Here is a 20,090-nt window from a genome sequence, read left to right on the forward strand (position 1 = left end):
CGAGAGGGGTGCGGCTCGGGGCCGGGGGCGGGGTTGGGGGTGGGGCCGGGGGGGTAGGAGGGCACGAGGCGTAGAGGAGCAGGGCTCCGCGTGGGGCCCGAATCCTTGCCGGGGGGGTGGGGCTCGGTGCTGGAGGGGTTGGGCTGGGCACCGGCAGTGGCTGAGAACAGAATGGGCGGTGGAGGGGGCGGGGCTCGGCGCCGAGAGGGGCGGGGCTCGGCGCTGGGTGGGGCGGGGAGCGGGATGCGCGGCGGAGAGGGGCGGGGCTCGGGGCAGGGCCGGGGCGGGACGCGGGACGCGCCGCGCGGCTCCCCCGGCCGCGGCCCGCTCCCTGCCCTTCCCGCGGGCACAGCTGTGGGGCCGGCGGCGGCCGAGGCGCGGAGTGGCGGGACGAGGAGGAAGCAGTGCGGAGCCTAGTTTCGGGGCGGCGGGAGCCGGTGGGGGCCCGGCGAGGAGGGCTGGAGGTGGCGGGGCCCGGCGAGGCCACGATGAAGCCGAACGGCGAGGACGAGGAGGCGCCCGCCGGGGGCCCCTGGGAGGAGTGCTTCGAGGCGGCCGTGCAGCTGGCGCTGCGGGCGGGACAGGTGAGCGCCGCGGCCCTCCTCCCCTGCCCGGCGGGGTCCGGACGAGCACAGCCCCAGCGGGCAAGGTCGGGCCGGGCCGGGCGGCGTGCTGGCTGTAGGACGCCCACTTGGAACTTCGCAAAGTCCGAGCAGAACTCCTGTCGGACGGAAGGAGACCTTCCCTCGGGGCTCGGGAGAGCCGGGCCCGCACGGCGTGCGGCCGCGGGGCTGGGGGCAGTGGCCCGCGCGTGCGGAGTGGGTCCGGCGCGGCCGGACCGCGAGCGGTGGGCGTCTGGTATCCGCGGACCGAGGGTGCTAGGGCGCGTTTTGGTGAAAGAAGCCTTTGTGTTGGTTTACTGCACAGACCGTCCCTTTCCCTTCTCCATTCCAGGACCCGGGGGAGGTGAGCACCTTTCTCCCGTGGAGGGGGCGGCCACCTATGAAGCATTCCTGACATGGCCCCTCTCCTTTGGCCGTGTTGAGTGTCTAACTGTAGGTGACTTGACCTTTGCGTTGGAGAGAGTAGGTTAGAATATACTAGCTATGCAAATTAGCCCTAGGATTTTAAAAAGCCCTCCCAGGCTTGAATGCCGCAGCTGTTTGTTTTTACGGACCTTGAATAGATCCTGTGGCCAGGACGTGGGTGTGGTTGCCTCCAGGTTTAAACCCCTGCCTCGGGAGATCTGGCTGTCTTGCTGTTTGATTGTCTTTCCTCAAGCAACCTAAATCCATACCTACTCCGACCCAACAGCGGAAAAGTGGTTCCATTCAGTGTTAGGAGGAACTTGGTAACGCTGACGAGAAAAAGGACGTAAATCAAGCACCAGAGCTGAAAAGAACCTGCTACTTGAATTTGAAAAGAGAGTGCAGCTACTCTTTTCTCACTTTCATTTTTGCGTTTCATTCCCCACGTTTTCCTCTGTACCCGAAGCGGTGTCTGACACATTGTAGATTCGAAGTCCTTGCGCAGTGAATGAGCGCTGTTGGTTCTCCCAGGACGGCCAGGGTCCGGGTAGACTGAGTGGGAAGGTGGCTTACTCCTGCCAGGCTTGTTAAGGTACATGACTGTGTTTTGGTGATTGGAGGGTCAAGGTGGACAGAAGTAGCAGTGTGAGCAGATTGACTTTTTATATCCAAACAGCACTTTCTTTTTCAGGTCTAGCAGTATGAAAATGCCCTGCTGGTTTTCCCTGGGTGTTAAAGTCAGGCTGTTACCAATCTTGAGTTTGAGCTGAGTTGTCACCTGCATAGTGGATAGTGCTTCACCTTGATGTGAATCCTCTAATCCTCTTTAAAAGTTCATTTCAACACCGAGTAGACACATTTTGTGTTGGAGGGCCCTCCCTCTGTGGTTTTAAGGATGCAAGATTCAGCCTGTAGGGAAGGCATGACTTAAAAGGTGGGTTGTGGGACTTCACCCTTTGGCTCTGTCTCCTTCCTAGTGGGAAAAGAGGACCCCAAACCTTGAGTGCTACAAGGCTGAAGTTTGTAGCTGCAGGACAAACATTCTTCCTGGAAAGCGCATCCACTGTGTACAGGGAGCACTTGCTTCCCCCCACCCCCCCAGACCCCTCACTTCCTTTCCAGAATGAGCATCATCAGGATATTTAATAACTTTTAGATTCCACCGTAAAACTCTTCTCCCTTGAAGCTTTAAGGAGAAGCCAGTTTGGGATTTGGACACCACTGTGTAAACCCTGGTGAGTTGTTATGGGTTTTTATGGTTTTTCAAATGTAGATCCGTGAAGAAACGGAAGGGTTTTTAAAACTTTTATTTTATTTGAAGAGATGCTTATATAGAACTTGCAGTATGGTAGGCACAATTCTAAGGGTCTTATTAAGAGATATCTTAAGTTTTAATAACTTGCCAATAACAAAAAAACTTTTTTTGAGAGTGGGGGAGGGGTAAAATAAAGATTCTGCCATTAGGAGTCTGGTCAGGGAGCCCAGGATTCTGGGCTCCCTCTTGGGCATTATGTGATGCTTCCTGCCTGCCGGGCAGTGGAGGGGAGAGTGGCCGGAATGGTCTATGGCTGGAACAAACAGAAGCCACACAAGGTCATTGCAACCTATGTAAAGTGGGACAGATTGTCTTATTAACGTTCTCACAGGAATGGGGTGCTGGTTGGAGAAAATCTGGCCTTTGGCCAGATAGCCCAAAGAGGGCTGAAAAGGTAGTTAATGGTGATCCTTTTCTGAGTCCTCCTTAGCTAAAGGAGTATTTGGCACAGTTACAGTGGCCTTGTGGCCCAACATGCCCACCCCCTCACGCGTACCCGATGTTCCGCTATTTTAAGTTTGCTCCTCTCAGCTTCTCCTGAGACAGTTCTGTGTGCTGAATTCCCAAGTCTGGGCTCTATATGCTGAAATATATGCTATATATGTTCATATATGCTATATAGTTCTATATGTGCTCGGGGGTGGGGCGAGGGCCTCCCAAGAGATAAATATTGCCACCCTTCATCTTTCAGATGCTGGTTTGGGTCAGGGCAGCCCTACACACTTTGCCGCCACCTCCCTTTGCCCCACCCTAAGAGGTCTCCGCAAAAGTAACCTGCCCCGAAGTGCTGGCTGCCCTCTCCACCACGGCCTCCCAGTGTTCTGCACCGCCCATTCCTGCGGTGCCCAACCACCCATGCTGGTGCCACTGCAGCCCTAGTGCCCAGCCACCTGGCTGCTGGGCTTTGGGGAGGGGAGTGACTTGAGCCCCACTGCTGTCGCCACCGCAAATACAAATAGTAATCTTCGTTGGAATGGGTGTTTGTCATCTTTGACGTGTGAGCAAAAGTATCTCAGAAAACTGCTCCTGTAGGGGTAGATCTAGGTTTTGTTTAGGCCTGAAACTCAGACAACTTAGGAGCCCTCTTTAAGAAAAAAATACAAAATTACAAATTCAAAATGAGGTATAAACATCGCTTAGAATAAGAAAAATCACAACAGTATAAATTCTAAGATGCTAACAAATATGACAAAATACATAAAAATAATTCTGTAGCTGCTTCTCAACCTTCTGTAATACTTTTCTCACATTTTTGGCTTCATGCTCTTTGTGCCTTCAAATGACTGTGATTTTGTAGTGTTTTCTATGGAGCCAGGAGGAGGATAAGTTCAGGCTCTCCAGTAGCACGACTGATTGAAATCGATTACTGATAGTTTGGAAAAGTTTATTTAGTCTTCAAACTTATTATGGGTAGGACTATATACATTTTTAGGATCGCCATCAAATTTGAGAATCCTGTCAGTTTTCTTATATGCTAGTTGTGAGAAGATAGGGAAGAGTTTTTTACAGACTAGCTTCTAGTTCCATATGGTCGCTTCTTTCTTTCCACGGTCCTGTGTGCCGGTTGCCGCTACGCATGCTCACACGCTCCTCTGGCCCTGCCCTTCATGTCACCATGCCAAGCCATTCGGCATGGTGGACAGTGGAAGCATTTCTGGAAGCCATTCCTACACAGGATGGCTAATAATAACTTACAGACAGATGTGACGGCAAACCCCACAGATATATTCCATCAAACCCAGAGGCAATTTCATCTCCACTCAACTTGCCTTCAGCCAGAAATGCCAGTGCCACCTGACACAAAATATAATGGAGGTCACAGTGGAAAGAGACAGTGGTTATATCTGCAGTCAGAATAGCTGATTTTTGCAGACTTAAAAAAGGTGTTCATGTGTGATCGTGTGAACACCTTGCTAAGGTCCCTGGGAGCCTTGAAGCCTCGGCTTCATTAGCTTCACAGTAAATTCACCTCTGCTCACTGGTGACAAAATCTCAGGACAAGGCAGGACACCAAAAGCCCAGGATCCACCCTCAGTACTCCAGACGTCCATCCTCTCTAGTTGGCCTTACCTACCCAAAGCCCAGTCTTGAGAAGTGAGGCTGTCGTCCCTAAAGCCCCTGCGTGGACCAACCCTCTGGCTAGCCAGATTGAACTAGTTGGCATTTTCAAAACACATTGCGCTTTCCTGCCTTTCTTATGCTTCCTGACGACCATACGCTCCCTCCAGGGTTCAGCTCCTCAACCCTTTCCTTCATGGACCTTCCCATGTGACTCTCATCATTCCTGTGGTGCTTCCCGGCTTTGTTCATCTCTGGTCTGGTTGCTGTGTCTTCCCTACAGTGTGCTCTGAACGTGGATGCTCTTGTGTCCACCTCTGGCTCCCAGAGTGGAGAACACACATCGGTGGGCTCTGGCCCAGTGTAACCCCCTTGTCTGGCTGGCTTTGCCCACGCAGTGTCGTTTTTGATTTGTGGTTTTAATTTTTATCCGGTATATCACACGGGGAATTTAGTAAGTGAAATACCCCTGAAAGGACTATTATGAAAAACAGCAGTGCCCTGTCCTCTATCATGCTCATCCTTTTCCCCAGAGGTCACTGTTTTCAATTTTCTGATAGTTACACTTGTCTTCTGAATCACAGGCTTCCACTGCTCGCTCTGGAGTTGTCTGTTGTAGACACTGCATTTATGTTGTGAGCTGCATTTCCCGATCAGTTCCATCGTCATAAGCTCATGTTCTGTTGACTATACAATTGTAATGCATGGTTGAGTTGGATATTATAGTTGTATTACATATTTTCTTTCTCATGCAACATGTATTTTCCTTTAAAAAAAAAAAAGTGTGTTTTTTCATTTGCTTAGCTTTCTATGTATCTGCTAATAGTCATCTTTGAACTTCCCAGCAGAATGTTTGATGATCTACTCAGGGCTGTTAAACTCATCAGATTCATGGCTGTAGAGAAATGGTCTTCACTGTCTTATGCATCAGAAGCACCCGGAAAGCTTGTAAAGGCAGACTCAGTCCCCTCCCCAGAGTGTCTGACCCACTAGGTGAGGAGCAGGGCCGAGAATTAGCATTTCCACCAAGTTCCCAGCTGATCCTGATGCTTCTGGGCGGGAGACAGCACTTTGAGAACCGCTGCTGCATTTTGTTATGTGAATAAATGACTGTTTATTCAACTCTTGAGGAAACTTTGGATGATGTCCAGTTTGGAGTTATGGATAATGTTGCTCTGAACATTCTTGCCTGTGTCTTTTGGTTTCGTATGTGTGTGTTTCTACTGGGGATATTTTAATGATCGGAGTGAAATAATTGCTGCGTCATCAGGTGTGAAGTTCTGCCAGGTAGTTTTCTACAGTGGATGTACCAATTTACACTCCTACCAGCATGGGTGAGGGTTCCTGCTGCTCCACGTCTTGGACGACACTTGGTATTGTCTGTCTTTTCCACGGTAGCCGGTCTGATGGGTTTCAGGTGGTATTTCATTGCTTTAATTTGCATGTCCCATACGACTAATCAACCTAAGTGTCTTGTCATGTGCTTCTTGGTCATCTCGTTTTTACAATGGTGGCACTAAAATGCTGATTACACATGTGTTCCGGCACCGAACAAATATTTATTGAGTGATTCTGACAAGGACTGTACCTTTACTCTGAGTATGATAATGAGGTTCTGGGCAGTCCTGTGTGGGGCCCTTACAGGGTGACAGGGAGCTCACCCTAGCTGCTGTGTGGGACCCTACAGTGCCCCCGGGGACCAGAATTGGCTATCTGATAGGAAGCTGTTCACGTAGTCCAAGTGAGAAATGAGGGTGGATTGATTGGGCAAAAGTGAAGAAGATGGTAAAACAGATGCGTTTCAAAGGCTGAACTGCCAGGCTTGCTGTTGGATGGAGGCAGAGTGTGAGACCCAGAGAAAAGGCAGGGATGCCTTCCAGGGTTTGGGCCTGCAAAACTGGTTGAATGGATTTGCCATCTTCCAAGATGGGGAAAGGGCAGGAGGAACAGGTTTGGAGGTGGAAGTCAAGTGTGTTTCGAGCACGTCAAGCTTGAATTGCCGGTGGATTTCTAAGTGGAGGTGTTGAGTTTGTATCTGGAGTTCAGGGCACAGGGTGAGGGTGGAGACCCCAATCTGGGAGCCCATGGCCCGGGCTGGGGTTTAAGGCCAGGTTCCGGGACCAAGAGAGAGCCGGTTTGTCCACCCGTGGACTCCGCCTTAGGGTGCTCCCAAGTTAACCTCCTGGATTTTCTGTGGGAGATTCCCAGATGTCAGTGTGTGGAGGTCTCAGGTCACTTATTTCTTTCAGAAGAGACTCCCTGCCCCTCTCCCACTGGGCGCTGGAGGAAGGGAGGTGGCGGGTGGCAGTTTCCCCACTTCCCGCCTTCTGTCCCCCACCTCCCCTCGGCCCCGTGCTGCATTTTGTGCCCCGGGTCCAGGCCTCCTGTTCCTGATTAGCTCCGCAGGGTGGGGAGTCAGCCTGCACTTACAATTGTAAAACTTTTGCCAACATTTGAAACCTCCGCCAAGACGGAACTCCCGAGAGACAACTGGCGAACGTAGAGTAGCAGCTGCCCTCTGTGGGGCACATGTGGTCCAAGTGTCCTGGGCCCACCTCTCCCTGACCCTGTGTGTGAGGCCAACTGCCAGTTTCCTTGTGTGTTGTTGTAAGAAAGAGGCATGTTTCTTATGCCCATTTTGCTAACAAGCTGGGGTGGGGGATGAGAGCACGCGCATTGTTTCAGAGGCATTTGCATCTGTCCTGGCAGGAGGAGTCCCTGAAATCCCACATCTTACTAAAGGGATGGAAGCAAAGGCTGGTGTCACTCCCACGTGAAGGTGAATCAGCCTCTGTGGCCCTGAGATATTTACTTGCTAACCTAATGGAGCCCTCGTTAGTGGAGTTTACAGTCTTTGAGGCTGGCGGGGAGAGTAGGCTGAAATCTTACCACTTAGCCAGAGAATGGAAATGATGCTAGTGAGTTCCAGAGCCCCCCACTCCACTCCCCAGCCCTAGGAGTTGGGGGGGGGGATGCTGAGCTCTTCCAGCTAGCCTGAGGTTTAGAGAGGAGAAGGGGACTTTTGTATCCAGGCTCCTCCCTGTCTCTCGGCCTCATCAGGCTGGAACCGAAGGCTGGTGGGCTCACATCTTTCTCCCACGGGAGATGAGGGAAGAATTCAGTTGAGTGGTGGTGCCATGTCCTTGTAGCTAAGCCAGTTTCAGGATCTCTGCGTCCACTGTCCCGGCAGTGCCTGGACTACCTGGGTGGTGCACTCAGCATGCAGTGGGCATTGGAGCCCCCCGCCCCAGGCCTCCTGGGACAACGAGTAGCTTAGCCAATGATCACAATAGCATGCGGGATGGCTGTGGTGGCCATCTTCCCAGGCCCTGGAAGATGGGGGACAATTCCCTGGAAGAAGTCATACCTGCACTTGTGATTTTAAAAGGAAAAGCGGGATTCCCTAGAGAAGTTGGGTGACAGGCTCGGGAAAGGTGAGGGTGTCAGGGCAGAGAGAGAAGATGGACTCCCTGAGGGGAGAAAGCCAAGGCGGCACGCAGGAACGGCAAGCACGTAGCACGTTGGCTGAAGCTGAAGTTGGAAGAGGAGGGTCAGGCCAGTGGGTGGGCAAAGTTTGGGGGGCTTGAGGAGACCCTCAGTGGACGGTGGGGTTGCAGGGATTATTGTGCTCAAACTGACCAACGTGAGTCTCAGTGACGGTGTTGTGGGCGGTCTTGGCCGTGAATTGTGAGGTGAAGGAGACCTAGTTGTGAAGAGCCTAGGGGTTTCTGGCGCAGGCAGCTGGGTGCGTTCCACTGCTTGGGAACCCCACACCTGATAGGGATTCAGGAGTCCCTGGGGGGGGGGGGGGTTGGCTCTGGTCAGCGACGGAAGATTTGGAGCACCTGCCGCGCAATCCCTTTTCCTGCACTTACAGCTGTGACCATGGCAACTTTCCTCATTTCTTTGTGCCTTGGTTTCCTCATCTTCAACTTAATTATCACTATGTCAGAGTTCTTTTGAGGGTTCGCTAGTTGGTACGCGTGAACTGCTTGGAGTGGTGCCAGGGCAGGGTGAGCCCTCAACAGGGTGATGGCGCGGCCACCAAGCCATAGGAGGTGGGATCCAGGGAGCGGCCCCTGCTGGTGGGGCCCAGCCTGCGATCTGGGATGTGCCTCTTGTAAGGAATGGTCTGAGGTGGAGAGGGTCAGGTGACACAAAAGGCAGTTGAGGTGTGGGGGAAGGTTATCCTCAGGATGTGTCACACGAGGTGGCCAGGCGCCCAGTGGGGCTGGTTCAGAGGAGTGCCGGGGCATCAGGAGGACAGTGGGCGGGGGGTGACCGGACTTTAAAAAGTAGAGATAGCAAGTTGGAGGAAACGCCCATGAAGCTGAAGAGGGAGGCAGTGACGCTGGAGAGCTTTAAGACTCGCTGGCTTGTGATGCCTGAGAGCCCGGCATCCATGGCCCACCTCTGCTTTCACCAGCTCCTCCTCGTTCCCGTGATTAGGTTCATTTGTGAGTTATTAGCAGATGTTAACTGCTGACCCGCATGCCACAGGAGAGCCACATGGAATTCACTTTGTGGGCTTTATTGATTGTCCTGTGTATTAGGATTCTCCAGAGAAACAACCAACTGGAGGCCAGCAAGTCCAGTTTGCAGGGTGGGCTGGCAGGCTGAAGACCCAGGGAGAGCCAGTGAGCCAGCCCAAAAGCCATAGGCAAGAAGAGCCAATGTTGCAGAATAAGACCAAAGGTAGTCTGCTGGAGTTCTCTCTCACTCAGAGAAGGATCGATCTTTCCTTCTATTCAGGCCTTCAACTGATTGGATGAAGCCCACCCGCATTACAAAGAGCAATCCGCTTTGCTAGTTAAGATGTTAATCTCATCCGAAAACACCCTTGCAGAAAAGCCCAGACTACCATTTGACAAAACATTTAAGGTACCCCATGGCCCAGTCAAGTTGACTCATAAAATTAACCATCACATCACACTCACTTGTGTTCAGATATGTCTAGAACCTGAAATGTATAGTCAGTATCGTCAGGACTGTACCTCCAATCGCCACATTTTTCCCAGTCCAACAGAGGAAAGTCCTGTTGCCTATTAGAAACCCGCTTCTGGCAGAGTTTTTTTTGGGGGGGTGTGCTGGTCCATGCGTTCTGGAACACACACAAGTTGCTCGTAGTTATGGGTATTAATTGTATAGCAGACTTGGGGACAGTAACGTAGAACCAAGATGGTGTAGAGACCAGAAGGAGGCTTTGGGACACATCCCCGAATGATGCTTCTGACACGGAACCCGATGGTTTCCCTTCTTTTAGGTTTGAAATTCAGGAGTCAGTGACTAAAGGCTCATATTTTATATATTAAACATTAACAGAATGTTATCTGGAGGGAAAGCCCAGGAGGTCTGTGAAGTGCATGCTTAGTTAGTGAGTAGCTGAAAAACATTAATTAAAAAACAGCATACACTAACTGACTGCTGGCAGAAGGAGCATGTTTACAGTGTTAAGAGCAAAGATAGCTGTGGTAAAGGGCTTAGCAGGGAAGTGCCCTGACAGCCTCACGGCCACCCCCCTGTGAATGGGACTGTGGTGGAAGGCAGGGGCTGTGTGAGTCTACTGCTGATTGATTGAAAAAAATACAGCACTCTCTCGTCGCCCTTCCTTGCAGTGTAGGAACATTTAAGAATAAATCTTTTCTTAACCCGGTATTTTAGGATCCCATTTGAGATCTGTACCTTGTGTATAGGTTTTTGATTTTTGCTGTAAGTCATTAAGTTCCGTCAGGCATTTGCTCTCAAAAATAACAGTGGTGCACGTCCTTGTGTACATAGAAATCATTTTGCGTCCCAAGACCATGACATAGGATTCCTCATTTAGTTCTTCCAACAACTGTGTCTGAGGTGCCACTGTTATTACAGATGAGGAAACTAAGGCTCCGAGAAGCTCGGTGATGCCCCCCACAGTCTCCCAAGTGGAGTTGGAACTCAGATCTGTGTGATTCTAAACTGTAGGTTTATCATCTGTGCTCCCTACTGATATTATGAAATGGGTGCAAGCAGGAACTGCATTCTAGACCAGGGGATTTTTCATATGCATTTCCTCCCCAAAGAACTAGCGTTTTCAAGTCACTGGGGACTGAAAGGAGGCTGCTGGTTCGTCTAGCTTTCCCAGGTGTGGGAGCCCGCCTGATAAGTCTGTGCTGTCCCACTTCAATGCATGTCACCTTGCCGGGTCTAGAGCCTGAGGGGCAGTGTTGTGGAGAAGGCTGGGTCCTGGACCTGCCAAGATGAAAGGCAGGGCTCCTGCCCTGCAGCCACTTCCCATCTAGTGGAAGAGGCTGGACAGTGCCTTATACTGATAAAGCAGTGCAGCGCGTGCAGCGACTGAGATGTGCCTTCGGTGCTGTGGGAACTGCTGAGCCAAGGGGAAGGGCCTCACCCAGGGTGAGTGGGCGGAGGGCTACACAGGCAGTTTCCCGGAGGAGACGGGTGTGAGCAGGGTCCTCAAGGACAAATAGGTTTGGCCCTTGCAGGAGAAAGAACATCCGTCCAAAGACGAAGTTGCTGGAGAGCGAACAGCAGAGAGTGACTGGGCATGGCAAGGGGGACAGGTGCCACCCAGGCTGGCCACAGACGTCCTCACACACAGGACATGGGGCCTGCCATCCTTTCCAAGGCGGCGTGGGGTGGGGCAGGGAGAGGACAAGTCACAGGGTGTGCCAGGAGACAGATCTGCTTTCTGGAGAGGCCGCTGGGCTCTGGGTGGACGACGCTGCAAAGGGGCAAGACAGGAGGTTTGGAGGTTGAGCAACACGGGCAAGTGAAGGCAGGCAGCGTGAGGTTAGCGTAGTTCTGGGAAGTCATTCAGAAGTAGGGTCCACATATCTGGGTGTGTAACCCGATGAGAGGGAGGAGTTCAGGTGTCCCAGCGGATGGGATCCAGGGCCTGGAGGAGCTGCGGCAGAGGAGAGAGGGCTGGCCCCAGCACCGCTTCAAGTTGCCAGTGAACACGGAGGGTGGTGTGGCCTGCCCCACCGTTAAAGGACACGGGTACATTCAAGTCCCATGGCTTTCCTTGTGACACATGCCCACATCGAAACAGTCATGGCAGAACAGTCATAAATATTAATAGACACAGACCAGAAATATTTTGAAAAAGAGCATGATTCGACACCTTCCTCCTGAATCCATAAATCTCCCCTCCTTTGTGTGATTTGTAGCTAGGGCCTGGGTCCTCTGGAAAGTGTGCCCAGATGACATCAGACATTGCCCAAACTGCCCACACAGGTCCCTGAGCATGCATCTCCTCAACATACGAGGGTTGTGTATATTTTGGATCTTAAAGACCAAATGCATAAATACCAGGGCGGTTAGATATGGCTTCACAAGAGCACTTGCTAAAAAAGTCTTCCAGACTTTAGTCACCTATGAGCTCAGTGTGTAGCAAACAAGAAATCTTCATTCCGATGTCCACCAACACCTGACTGTGTAGCAGCCCCCATGTAGGCCACAAAATCCACCTATGGAAGGTGGATACCTAGACAGGACCGATGGTGCTCCTTTGCTGGCATGCACTGACGTGGAATCCCAAGAGGCCAGCTGTGTGGTTTGTGTAAGTGCCCTAGCAGCACGCTGAGAGGGTGAGTGCCCTCCCTGCTGTGCCTGCAGATGTTGGAGACCCATCATACAGGAGGTGACATCTGAGCTGAGTCACCACATGGGCCAGAAGAAGGCTGGCGGTTCTGTCGGAGGGGAGACTTGAGAGTGAATGATTCACTTAGGCTGGAGCCCAACAGTCACGGAGCGGGGAGGGGAGGGAGAGAGAATGCAGAGTTTAGGTGAGGCCCATTTGTTAGGTTGGTGGCTTGGCTTTGTTCACAGACCAGTGACAGAAGCAAGGCAGGTTTCTTTCTTTCCCACAACAGCCCAGTTAGGGGTCTGGGGAAACGGGGGCTGTGCTTCTCCAAGTCACCCAGGGACCCAGGTTCCTTGGCGCTTATTGCTTTAAGGAGGTGTTCTCTTCCCACATGACCAAAGCTGACCTCTCACCCCCACAGCTACATCACCAGCTGGTGGCAAAGGGGGAAAGGACAGGAGGGAGTAGTGCGCAAACAGTGGCCTTTTATGGTGTGACTCAAGTTGCACGTTCACATCCTCCTGGGCAGAAAGCAGGGCCACGCCTACCTGCCTGAGAGGCAGAGAGGTGTGGACTGTTGAGTCTTGCTAAACTTGGGCCTTCTCTCCCTGAAAGGAAGAAGAGGATACTGGCTACTTGGGATTAAAGTCTCTGCCAGGAGACCACCTCTCAAGAGCTATGGTATGCCACCTGGGGGGTTTTGTATCCTCAGAGTCTAGGGAGCCCCTAAGTGCTTTATGCTGGGATTAAGGTCAGGGGGTTAGCAAGCCCTTCTGGTTGTGGTTTGGTGAGTGGACACGGGGGCCATAAAGCAGATTTGGGCTGGCTCCAGGAGGGGGGGGTGGCCAGTGGATGGAGGCTGGAGGAGGAGACTCCAAGTCCATCTTAACTTTCTCACAGGATAACCAAAAACCCACAGTGAAACAAAACGAAGAGACCAAGGTGGTCAGTGTTCATATAAGCGCTAATGGTCCAGTTGGAAAAAATGTGCAGAGTCTATCCAAGCAGTTTGTTGTGTATTTTCTTCATGATTCAAAGACTTCTGTGCACCTACTCTATGCCAGGTATGGTTCTAGAGGCTAGGGGTGTGGCAGGGAACCAAAGTGCCTCTGCTCTCCTGGGGGAGACATACCATCAACAAAGGGAAAAGTGAGATGATTTCAGATGGCAAGAAGTTCTGGATAGGTTAGAAGATATAAAGTCCCTGGAATAGAAAGAGATTTGGTTAGGACCAGCCAGAAAACCAGAGTGGCAGAAGAATGGCGAGACTGGGAGTGGCCTATGGGAGGTGACATCTGTAGGTCTAGGTTTTTCCTGAAAGCCATGGCAGTCTTTGCGTAGTTCTAAGCATTAAAGTGATTGGAGCTGACATATGTTTAAAAACCGCTCTGGCTTCAGCACAGAGGCTGCAGGGTGCATGGTTGGAATCATAATCTTGAACTGTACAAATGCTTACTACATGTGCGGGTAGGGGCAAGTGTAACATGAAGCCGGAAGCCTGTGTCCTCTCAGGGTGGAGGTCCCAGGACTTCTGTGTGGTGCTGGGTCAGAACATCCAACCCCCAGGGGACTCTTCCTCCCCCAGGGGTTTGAGAACCTGCTCTCAGCCCAACTACTCCAGTGTGGCCCCCAGCATCGGTGTCACCATGGAACTTGTCAGAAATGTGAACATCAGACCTCAAACCCCACACCTACTTAACCACCAAAGTTTTCACTTCAGCAAGACCCCAGGTGACTGACTCATGCACAGTGAAGTTTGAGAGGCTTTGGTGGTGTGTCCTCTAGTCTTCCTCTCCCCTTTCCTCTGCTTGCATACATACCCCACACATAACCACATGCACTCCCTTCACACCTTCCCACACCTCTCCCCTTCCCTCTGCTTGCATACATACCCCACACCTCCCCACACCTCTCCCCTTCCCTCTGCTTGCATACATTCCCCACACCTCCCCACACCTCTCCCCTTCCCTCTGCTTGCATACATAACCCCACACCTCCCCACACCTCTCCCCTTCCCTCTGCTTGCATACATTCCCCACACCTCCTCACACCTCTCCCCTTCCCTCTGCTTGCATACATTCCCCACACCTCCCCACACCTCTCCCCTTCCCTCTGCTTGCATACATTCCCCACACCTCCCCACACCTCTCCCCTTCCCTCTGCATGCATACATAACCCCTCACCTCCCCACACCTCTCCCCTTCCCTCTGCATGCATGCATACCCCACATGTAACCACACACACTCCCTTCACACCTCCCCACACATACCACATACATCATATACACGTGAACCACACACACATCACATGCACACATAAAGCACACACGTATCACATACACAAATACATAAACCACACAGACGTTGCCTACGTGCACATATAAACCAAATCACACACATGCACATATAAACACACACCATACCCCCCCCCCCATACATGCTCCACACTGACTTTCCATACAAGATGCAAGCTCACTGCCAAATGACCTACAAATAGGAGGTCTAGACTAGCCCAAAATTTAGGGATCCCTGGAGGACAAGGGCAGATGCTACATGAGCTAGATTGAGAAGTTTCAAATTTAAAAACAAGGAACCTGTGGAGATTTGTCTGGTAGGAACTTGCTGTGTGCACATTGATGTTTTAAGGAGATCAGCCTGACAGTGCTAAGCAGAATATTGCAAATAGAAGGCCCCAAGTGGCAGACAGTCTGGGGACTGGCATAGAAATGTTAATGGATTATACGTGAGTGCTATATGCTTTGTCGTTCACATTATTTACAAAATTACACTCCACATTTTCTGTAATATGTATCCGTTTGCAACCAAGATGAAAAACTGAACAAAACCTGTCTAGGCTCCGCACTGTTTTGTCCGGCTCTAGGATGAGGGCAGTAATTTGAGGATTGCTCAATGTCTCAGGGTCTCCTGCTTATTCTTTAAAATCCCATCTGAGGTCCTCTTCCTCTCTGCAGACTTGGGGGTCATCTTTTCCTGCCCTCCTGCCTTTCAGCACCGTTAGTACATACATAGCACAGGCTGGCCATGAAAGAGGCACTCAGGAAACATAAAGGTAGAAGGATAAGTCAAAGGATGTCGAGTCTGGGTAGCTGTGTGATTGGTGGTGCTTTGGAAAGAAATGCAGGATCCTGGGATGGTAGCCAGTTTGGGAGGAAAGGTCTGAAGTCATTTTTAGGTGTCCTGACTTTGTCATTGTGCGGAAGGAGACACTGAGCTGTTACAACAGACAAAAATGAAAAGAAAGCCCTGGGCTGGAGAAGGAGTGCTTTTTATTTATTTCACAGAGTAGACCTGATCCTTCCCAAGTGTCCTGTGACGGATTAACCACTCCGCACACCTTCCTGTTTGGGCCCTCCAGGGGTTTCTAGAGCCAGATTGGGCCAGGCACGAGGCGGTGCCGGGAGGCTCCCTCTGCACCTCGCCTCTGCATTTAGCGCAGCGGGTTTGGACCGGATGTGCTGGGGCTTGCACATCCACAGAGCCTGCCTGTGAGCCCAGAACTGGGGATCAGTGAGGTCCTGGCACCTAAGCCAGCCCATGTGCACGTCCCCCTTGGACGGTCAGTAGCGCCCTGACCAGAGCAGCAGGGAGAGCGGGACTTCCTGTTGGTGAAGTGCCTCTTAACCTCTCCCGGGTCTCCTTGTTGGAACGTTTGTAATCTGGATTCAAGAGCATAGTCCATTCCATGTGATGTGTAAAGTGAATTAGGGAAAATACATTTTTACACTGAAATCAAATTCCCGGGACTCTCTGGGGCAGAGGTGTTAGTTACATAATCTTCCACGGGTTGAAACTTCACGCTCTTCAGAGCCACTGTGTCTTTTCCTTCAAAGAATTGCTCACAGGCTGGGCAGGATAGCTTCAACCAGTGAGCCCACCTTCTGGTGCAGGAATAGCAGGTAGTTAGGTTCACTGAACGCCCAGCAGAAGACCTTGTGTGTGATGTTGAACCCCAGCGGCCTGCCCATGTTAGAAGCAGCCGGTGGCCCTCAGACCCACACCCGCCACCTCTTTTGTTCAGAGTTGCCCACAGGAGGCGTGAGTGTCTCTGAGAGACGAGGGAGCTCGTCGGTTTAACCACCTCCTGTACTTTTACGTACTTTCATTTCAGATCATCAGGAAAGCCCTTTCTGAGGAAAAACGCGTCTCAACAAAAACATCAGCTGCAGACCTCGTGACAGAAACGGATCACCTTGTGGAAGGTTTAATTATTTCCGAGCTGCAAAAGAGGTTTCCTTCGCACAGGTAGGTGTGTTCATTGGGAAGACACCCTAGTAACATGCTGCCAGCATCTGACTCGGGGTGCCAGGCCGCTGGTTGCTGGGAGCAGATGTGAAGCAGGGAGCCTTACAGTCTGCCTCTAAGACAGCGTGGTAAACACACAGTTGTTTTCATTCATCTTACTGTCGTCTTGACGACCCTCATGTCAATATGTTACCTTACAAATACCGAGAAAGGTCCACTTCCTATAACGCGCCCAGGGGAAGTCTCTGCTGTCCTCGGCTAAGTCACTTGGCATATTTCTGGAGGGACTTGTGTCTGCTTGGTGACCCCATGCAGACTTTCCGAGACGGACGCGGCCCCAGGTCCACTGGCTGATGGTGCGCTCCTGCCGGTCCTCAGTGATGCACCCTCCTGTGCCAACCCAGACCAGCAGACCTGGAAGGCTGCTCTCCACCCGAGAAGGCCCTTATGAGGACTCTGCCCTCTTCTCTAGAGCAGAAGTTCTTAACCTTTCTGGCATCACCATGTGGAGAATCCAATGCAAACCACTAATTTTTTCCTCAGAAAAATTCAAATATGTATGCGGCATTTCGCATCTAGCTCCAGGGGAACCCTAGACCTCAGAGGAAGACTCCCCTTGAACTCTGAGTGGGGCTTCTCAGGCCCTCCTTCACCTCTGGAGTTCTGCAGAAGAGAGTTGGAAAACCACTGCCTTAGATGAGAGGGGTCTTTCTCCTCACAGAGGAGACTAGAATAGGAGCTCTTGGATTTCTGGTTGTGGATAACTGTGATTGTGGTAAGGTTCCATGTTTGATGGGCTTACACAGCAGAGACCTGGAAGGTGACCTCCCTGAGCATCCATCTGGCACAGGGTGGGTGCAACAGAGTTTTTCCCCTGTGAGTGATTAAATGAAAGAAGGGACAAGCCAGCCTTCAAACATACCTCCTTTTTTCCCTGTTGTTTCCTCCTAGCTGGTTAGGTCATCTCAGGGTCACCAACTCTCCTTTCGAAATTCTCTCTGCCAGTGGGTCACGTTTGTTTTGTTGACACCCTTTATGTGTGACCGTCTGTTATTTCCTATTTCCTTATTCAGTGTGAAGTCAGGATTCCTAACATCTGTTATAATATTTTTAAGCTCTAAAATGTTTATGATTTTCTTTTAACATTTTGAAATATAAGGTAAATGACAATGCCAAAAGAATTCTATAGGTTGCTTTTATTCTTTGAGAGGAAAAAGGCTGCAGTAACCAACAAGCTGTTTGTGGTTGAGGAACTGTTTTGGTGCTTGAAGTTTCTGTGGTATTGGTCCAGGTGGCCGTGGCAGAAGTGAGGGCTGGCTTGGTTATGTGGTAAAGGCCTGGAGGTCACTGCAAGACCAGACATATTGACGTTATCAGGGCTTGGCTTCTGGCGTATTTCAGTTAGAATACTCTTGCCAAACTGAATTCTGAAATCACATACCTATTGTATGTGTTGGCAGCAATTGCTGAGTGGTTTGGGTCCACTCTTGTGGATTCATGTCAATATGGGGCATGGATTCCATTTGTACAAGGTATATTTAAATCTTCATTGCTGCATATCCCAGGAGAAAAGTCAGTGTGTTATATGAGTGATTGTACCTCCTTCCGCCCCCACCACCCTCCCCCGCCCCACTTGACCCTGCAGCCTGGGGTTGCCTGGAGATCACCAGACTCTGAAGCCCCTTTGGAAAAGCATTGACCAGGGCAGTGGACCCTACCTAGGGTGTACTCCAGGCCCACCTGGGAGCTTCTCCAACCTGCTAATGCCCGGCCTCCATCTCTAAAAAGCCCTGGGAGATGCAGATGCACACATCTGCCCAGGAATCCGTGATTTATAGCGATGGTTCCCAAACTGCCCCGAGCTGGTGCCAGCCAGCCTGTGAGGGAAGAGATGTGACTGCCCAGTGGTAAGCCCCGGCATTTTGCCACTTCCTTCTCAGCTCTGAGGGCACCACCAGGACTGGGGGAAGCCTGGATGTCCTGCTTCTACTCTGCTCAGTTTGCCTAGAGAACTCAAATAGATGAAATCATTTCTCAACATATCTATGCCAAGTTAGGTGTGGGTTGTTTTTTTTTTTTTTTTTTTGCTTTTTTGCCAGTGACTAGGATTTAAAATAATTTGGGAACACTTAGTTATATTTTAGATCACAGATAAATTTGCAATGAGAAAAAATGGCATACACATTATAAAAAAGCATATTGTAATTTTTCTGCATTCAGAGCATTTAAATATATCCCTTAAATCAATTAGCATAAAGTTGCCTATGATTCTTATTTAGGAAGGACTCCCTGTTATTCTGAGCTTATGCTCATCCCCATTTTATGTCTTTTGTGAAACAATATTAAAGATATATTGCACCTGTTTTGTTTTTAATAAAATAAGTCTACCTGGTGTAGACTCGGTGGTTTTATTATTTTATTGTACTCATTTGTGAAATCCAGAGTCTGGTCCCTTATCTGGAAGACAGGAGTATGCTGAGCCAAAAAACTGTAAGATTGAAATTTGCTACTGCCCGCGGCTTTGGCAAATCACCCCAGCCAGTTCTCAGGGTCCCAGCCTTCTCATCTAGGATGGGGCACCCAGCCAAGGTCATCATATGGTGGTAGTGACAGAAAGCAAACCAGCAGGTTAAGGTTGACAGAGAAAGCACAGTTTTGGCATTGACCACATTAGCCCAGTCCCCATCCAGGCCTGCCTTTGTTGGGTGCCTAAACCTGTTTTTAGTGAATAATTTTTGAGTCAGATCCAAGCTCCACAACTTTGGAAATCTTTAGTAGCATCACTGAACCATATTTATATACACCTCGTTCTTATCCCTTGTGTCTGGGTTGGCACAGGCGAAGGGAGGAGAGCAGCTTGAGCTGCTCAGTGCACCCAGCTGCCTCCTCTGTCCCAGAATGGGCTCCCCTTGGCGGGACACGGCCTCATCCATCGTGGTGACTCCTGTGCCCTGCAGCATGCCCAGTATTCTCTAGACTTGGAAAATGTAAATTCCTGGCCACCACTGGCTAGACACTCGCTCCCCACCGCTTTCCCACCGTGTTTTGCCCTGGGTGCCCATTGTCCTCGGGCAGCAGAGCCTGCTGCGATGCTGGCGAGGCCTGGGAGCATTAATTGGCTCCCTATTCGACCAAAGGATGACCCTGATCTTGTCACAGAGTAGACAAACTAGCCAGGGGAAAAGGGCCTAGATGCCCTTGGCCATCAAAATTATAAGAAGGGTTTGTTAGGACTATAAGAAAAAAACGGTAGTTGAATTATGCAGCAGAATGTGTCATTCTAATCTGTTACAAAGCTTTGAAGCTTACCCCAGGTGCTGTTTTCGTCTTGTACATTAGCTGGCTTATGAAAAGGCCCAGGAGCTCCCTAAATTTTAGGTAGATTGTTTTTTTCCTACTTATGTTATGGATTTTATGTAGCTGTCCCAGTGCTTTTACTAAGATCTCCATAATTTCACACCTCCATGTGTCCAGCTTGATGTCCCTGTGGAGAGCTGAAGAATGTTCTCTCCCATTCTGTAGGTACTAGCTTCCCAAATGAGGAAAATCAGGTTTCAGTGAATAAACTACAGCTCTCCTTACATACCAGGGAGGTATTTTGGATGCCTCAGAAGAGTGGACATCATCAAAGGCCCTGCCCCAAAGTGCCACCTGCAGGCACAAAGCAAGTAGGGAGGTGACAGACACTCCTTGCACCTCTGTCACTCAGGCAGCTGAGTAGAGAAGAAGAGAACTCTCAGGCATGAATAATCAACTGCAAAAGTCTAGGGCTCAGAATGATTACTTTGAGCGATTCCTACCAGAACTGCTGTGCAGAACAAAAGCTGTGTCAACAGAAGCATTGT

At 50.6% G+C, this 20,090-nt stretch overlaps 1 protein-coding gene across 5 annotated transcripts in view; it reads left to right on the plus strand.

Annotated features, from left to right (window-relative positions):
- The first annotated feature begins 284 nt into the window (after positions 1-284).
- Positions 285-20,090, plus strand: part of IMPA2 (inositol monophosphatase 2) — a 61,061-nt gene continuing 41,255 nt past the window's right edge. For 2 of the 5 annotated variants that reach the window (XM_030292540.1, XM_030292541.1), the window contains exons 1-3: positions 292-584; positions 12,599-12,664; positions 16,112-16,245. In XM_030292540.1, the coding sequence (XP_030148400.1) occupies positions 489-584; positions 12,599-12,664; positions 16,112-16,245 (296 nt within the window). In that variant the 5' untranslated portion in view covers positions 292-488. Of the gene's footprint in view, positions 585-12,598; positions 12,665-16,111; positions 16,246-20,090 lie in introns of all 5 variants that reach the window. The other 3 variants (XM_030292542.1, XM_030292538.1, XM_030292539.1) reach the window with 3 other exon arrangements.

Source organism: Lynx canadensis, chromosome D3 (genome assembly GCF_007474595.2).
Source record: "Lynx canadensis isolate LIC74 chromosome D3, mLynCan4.pri.v2, whole genome shotgun sequence".
Classification (NCBI taxonomy): domain Eukaryota; kingdom Metazoa; phylum Chordata; class Mammalia; order Carnivora; family Felidae; genus Lynx; species Lynx canadensis.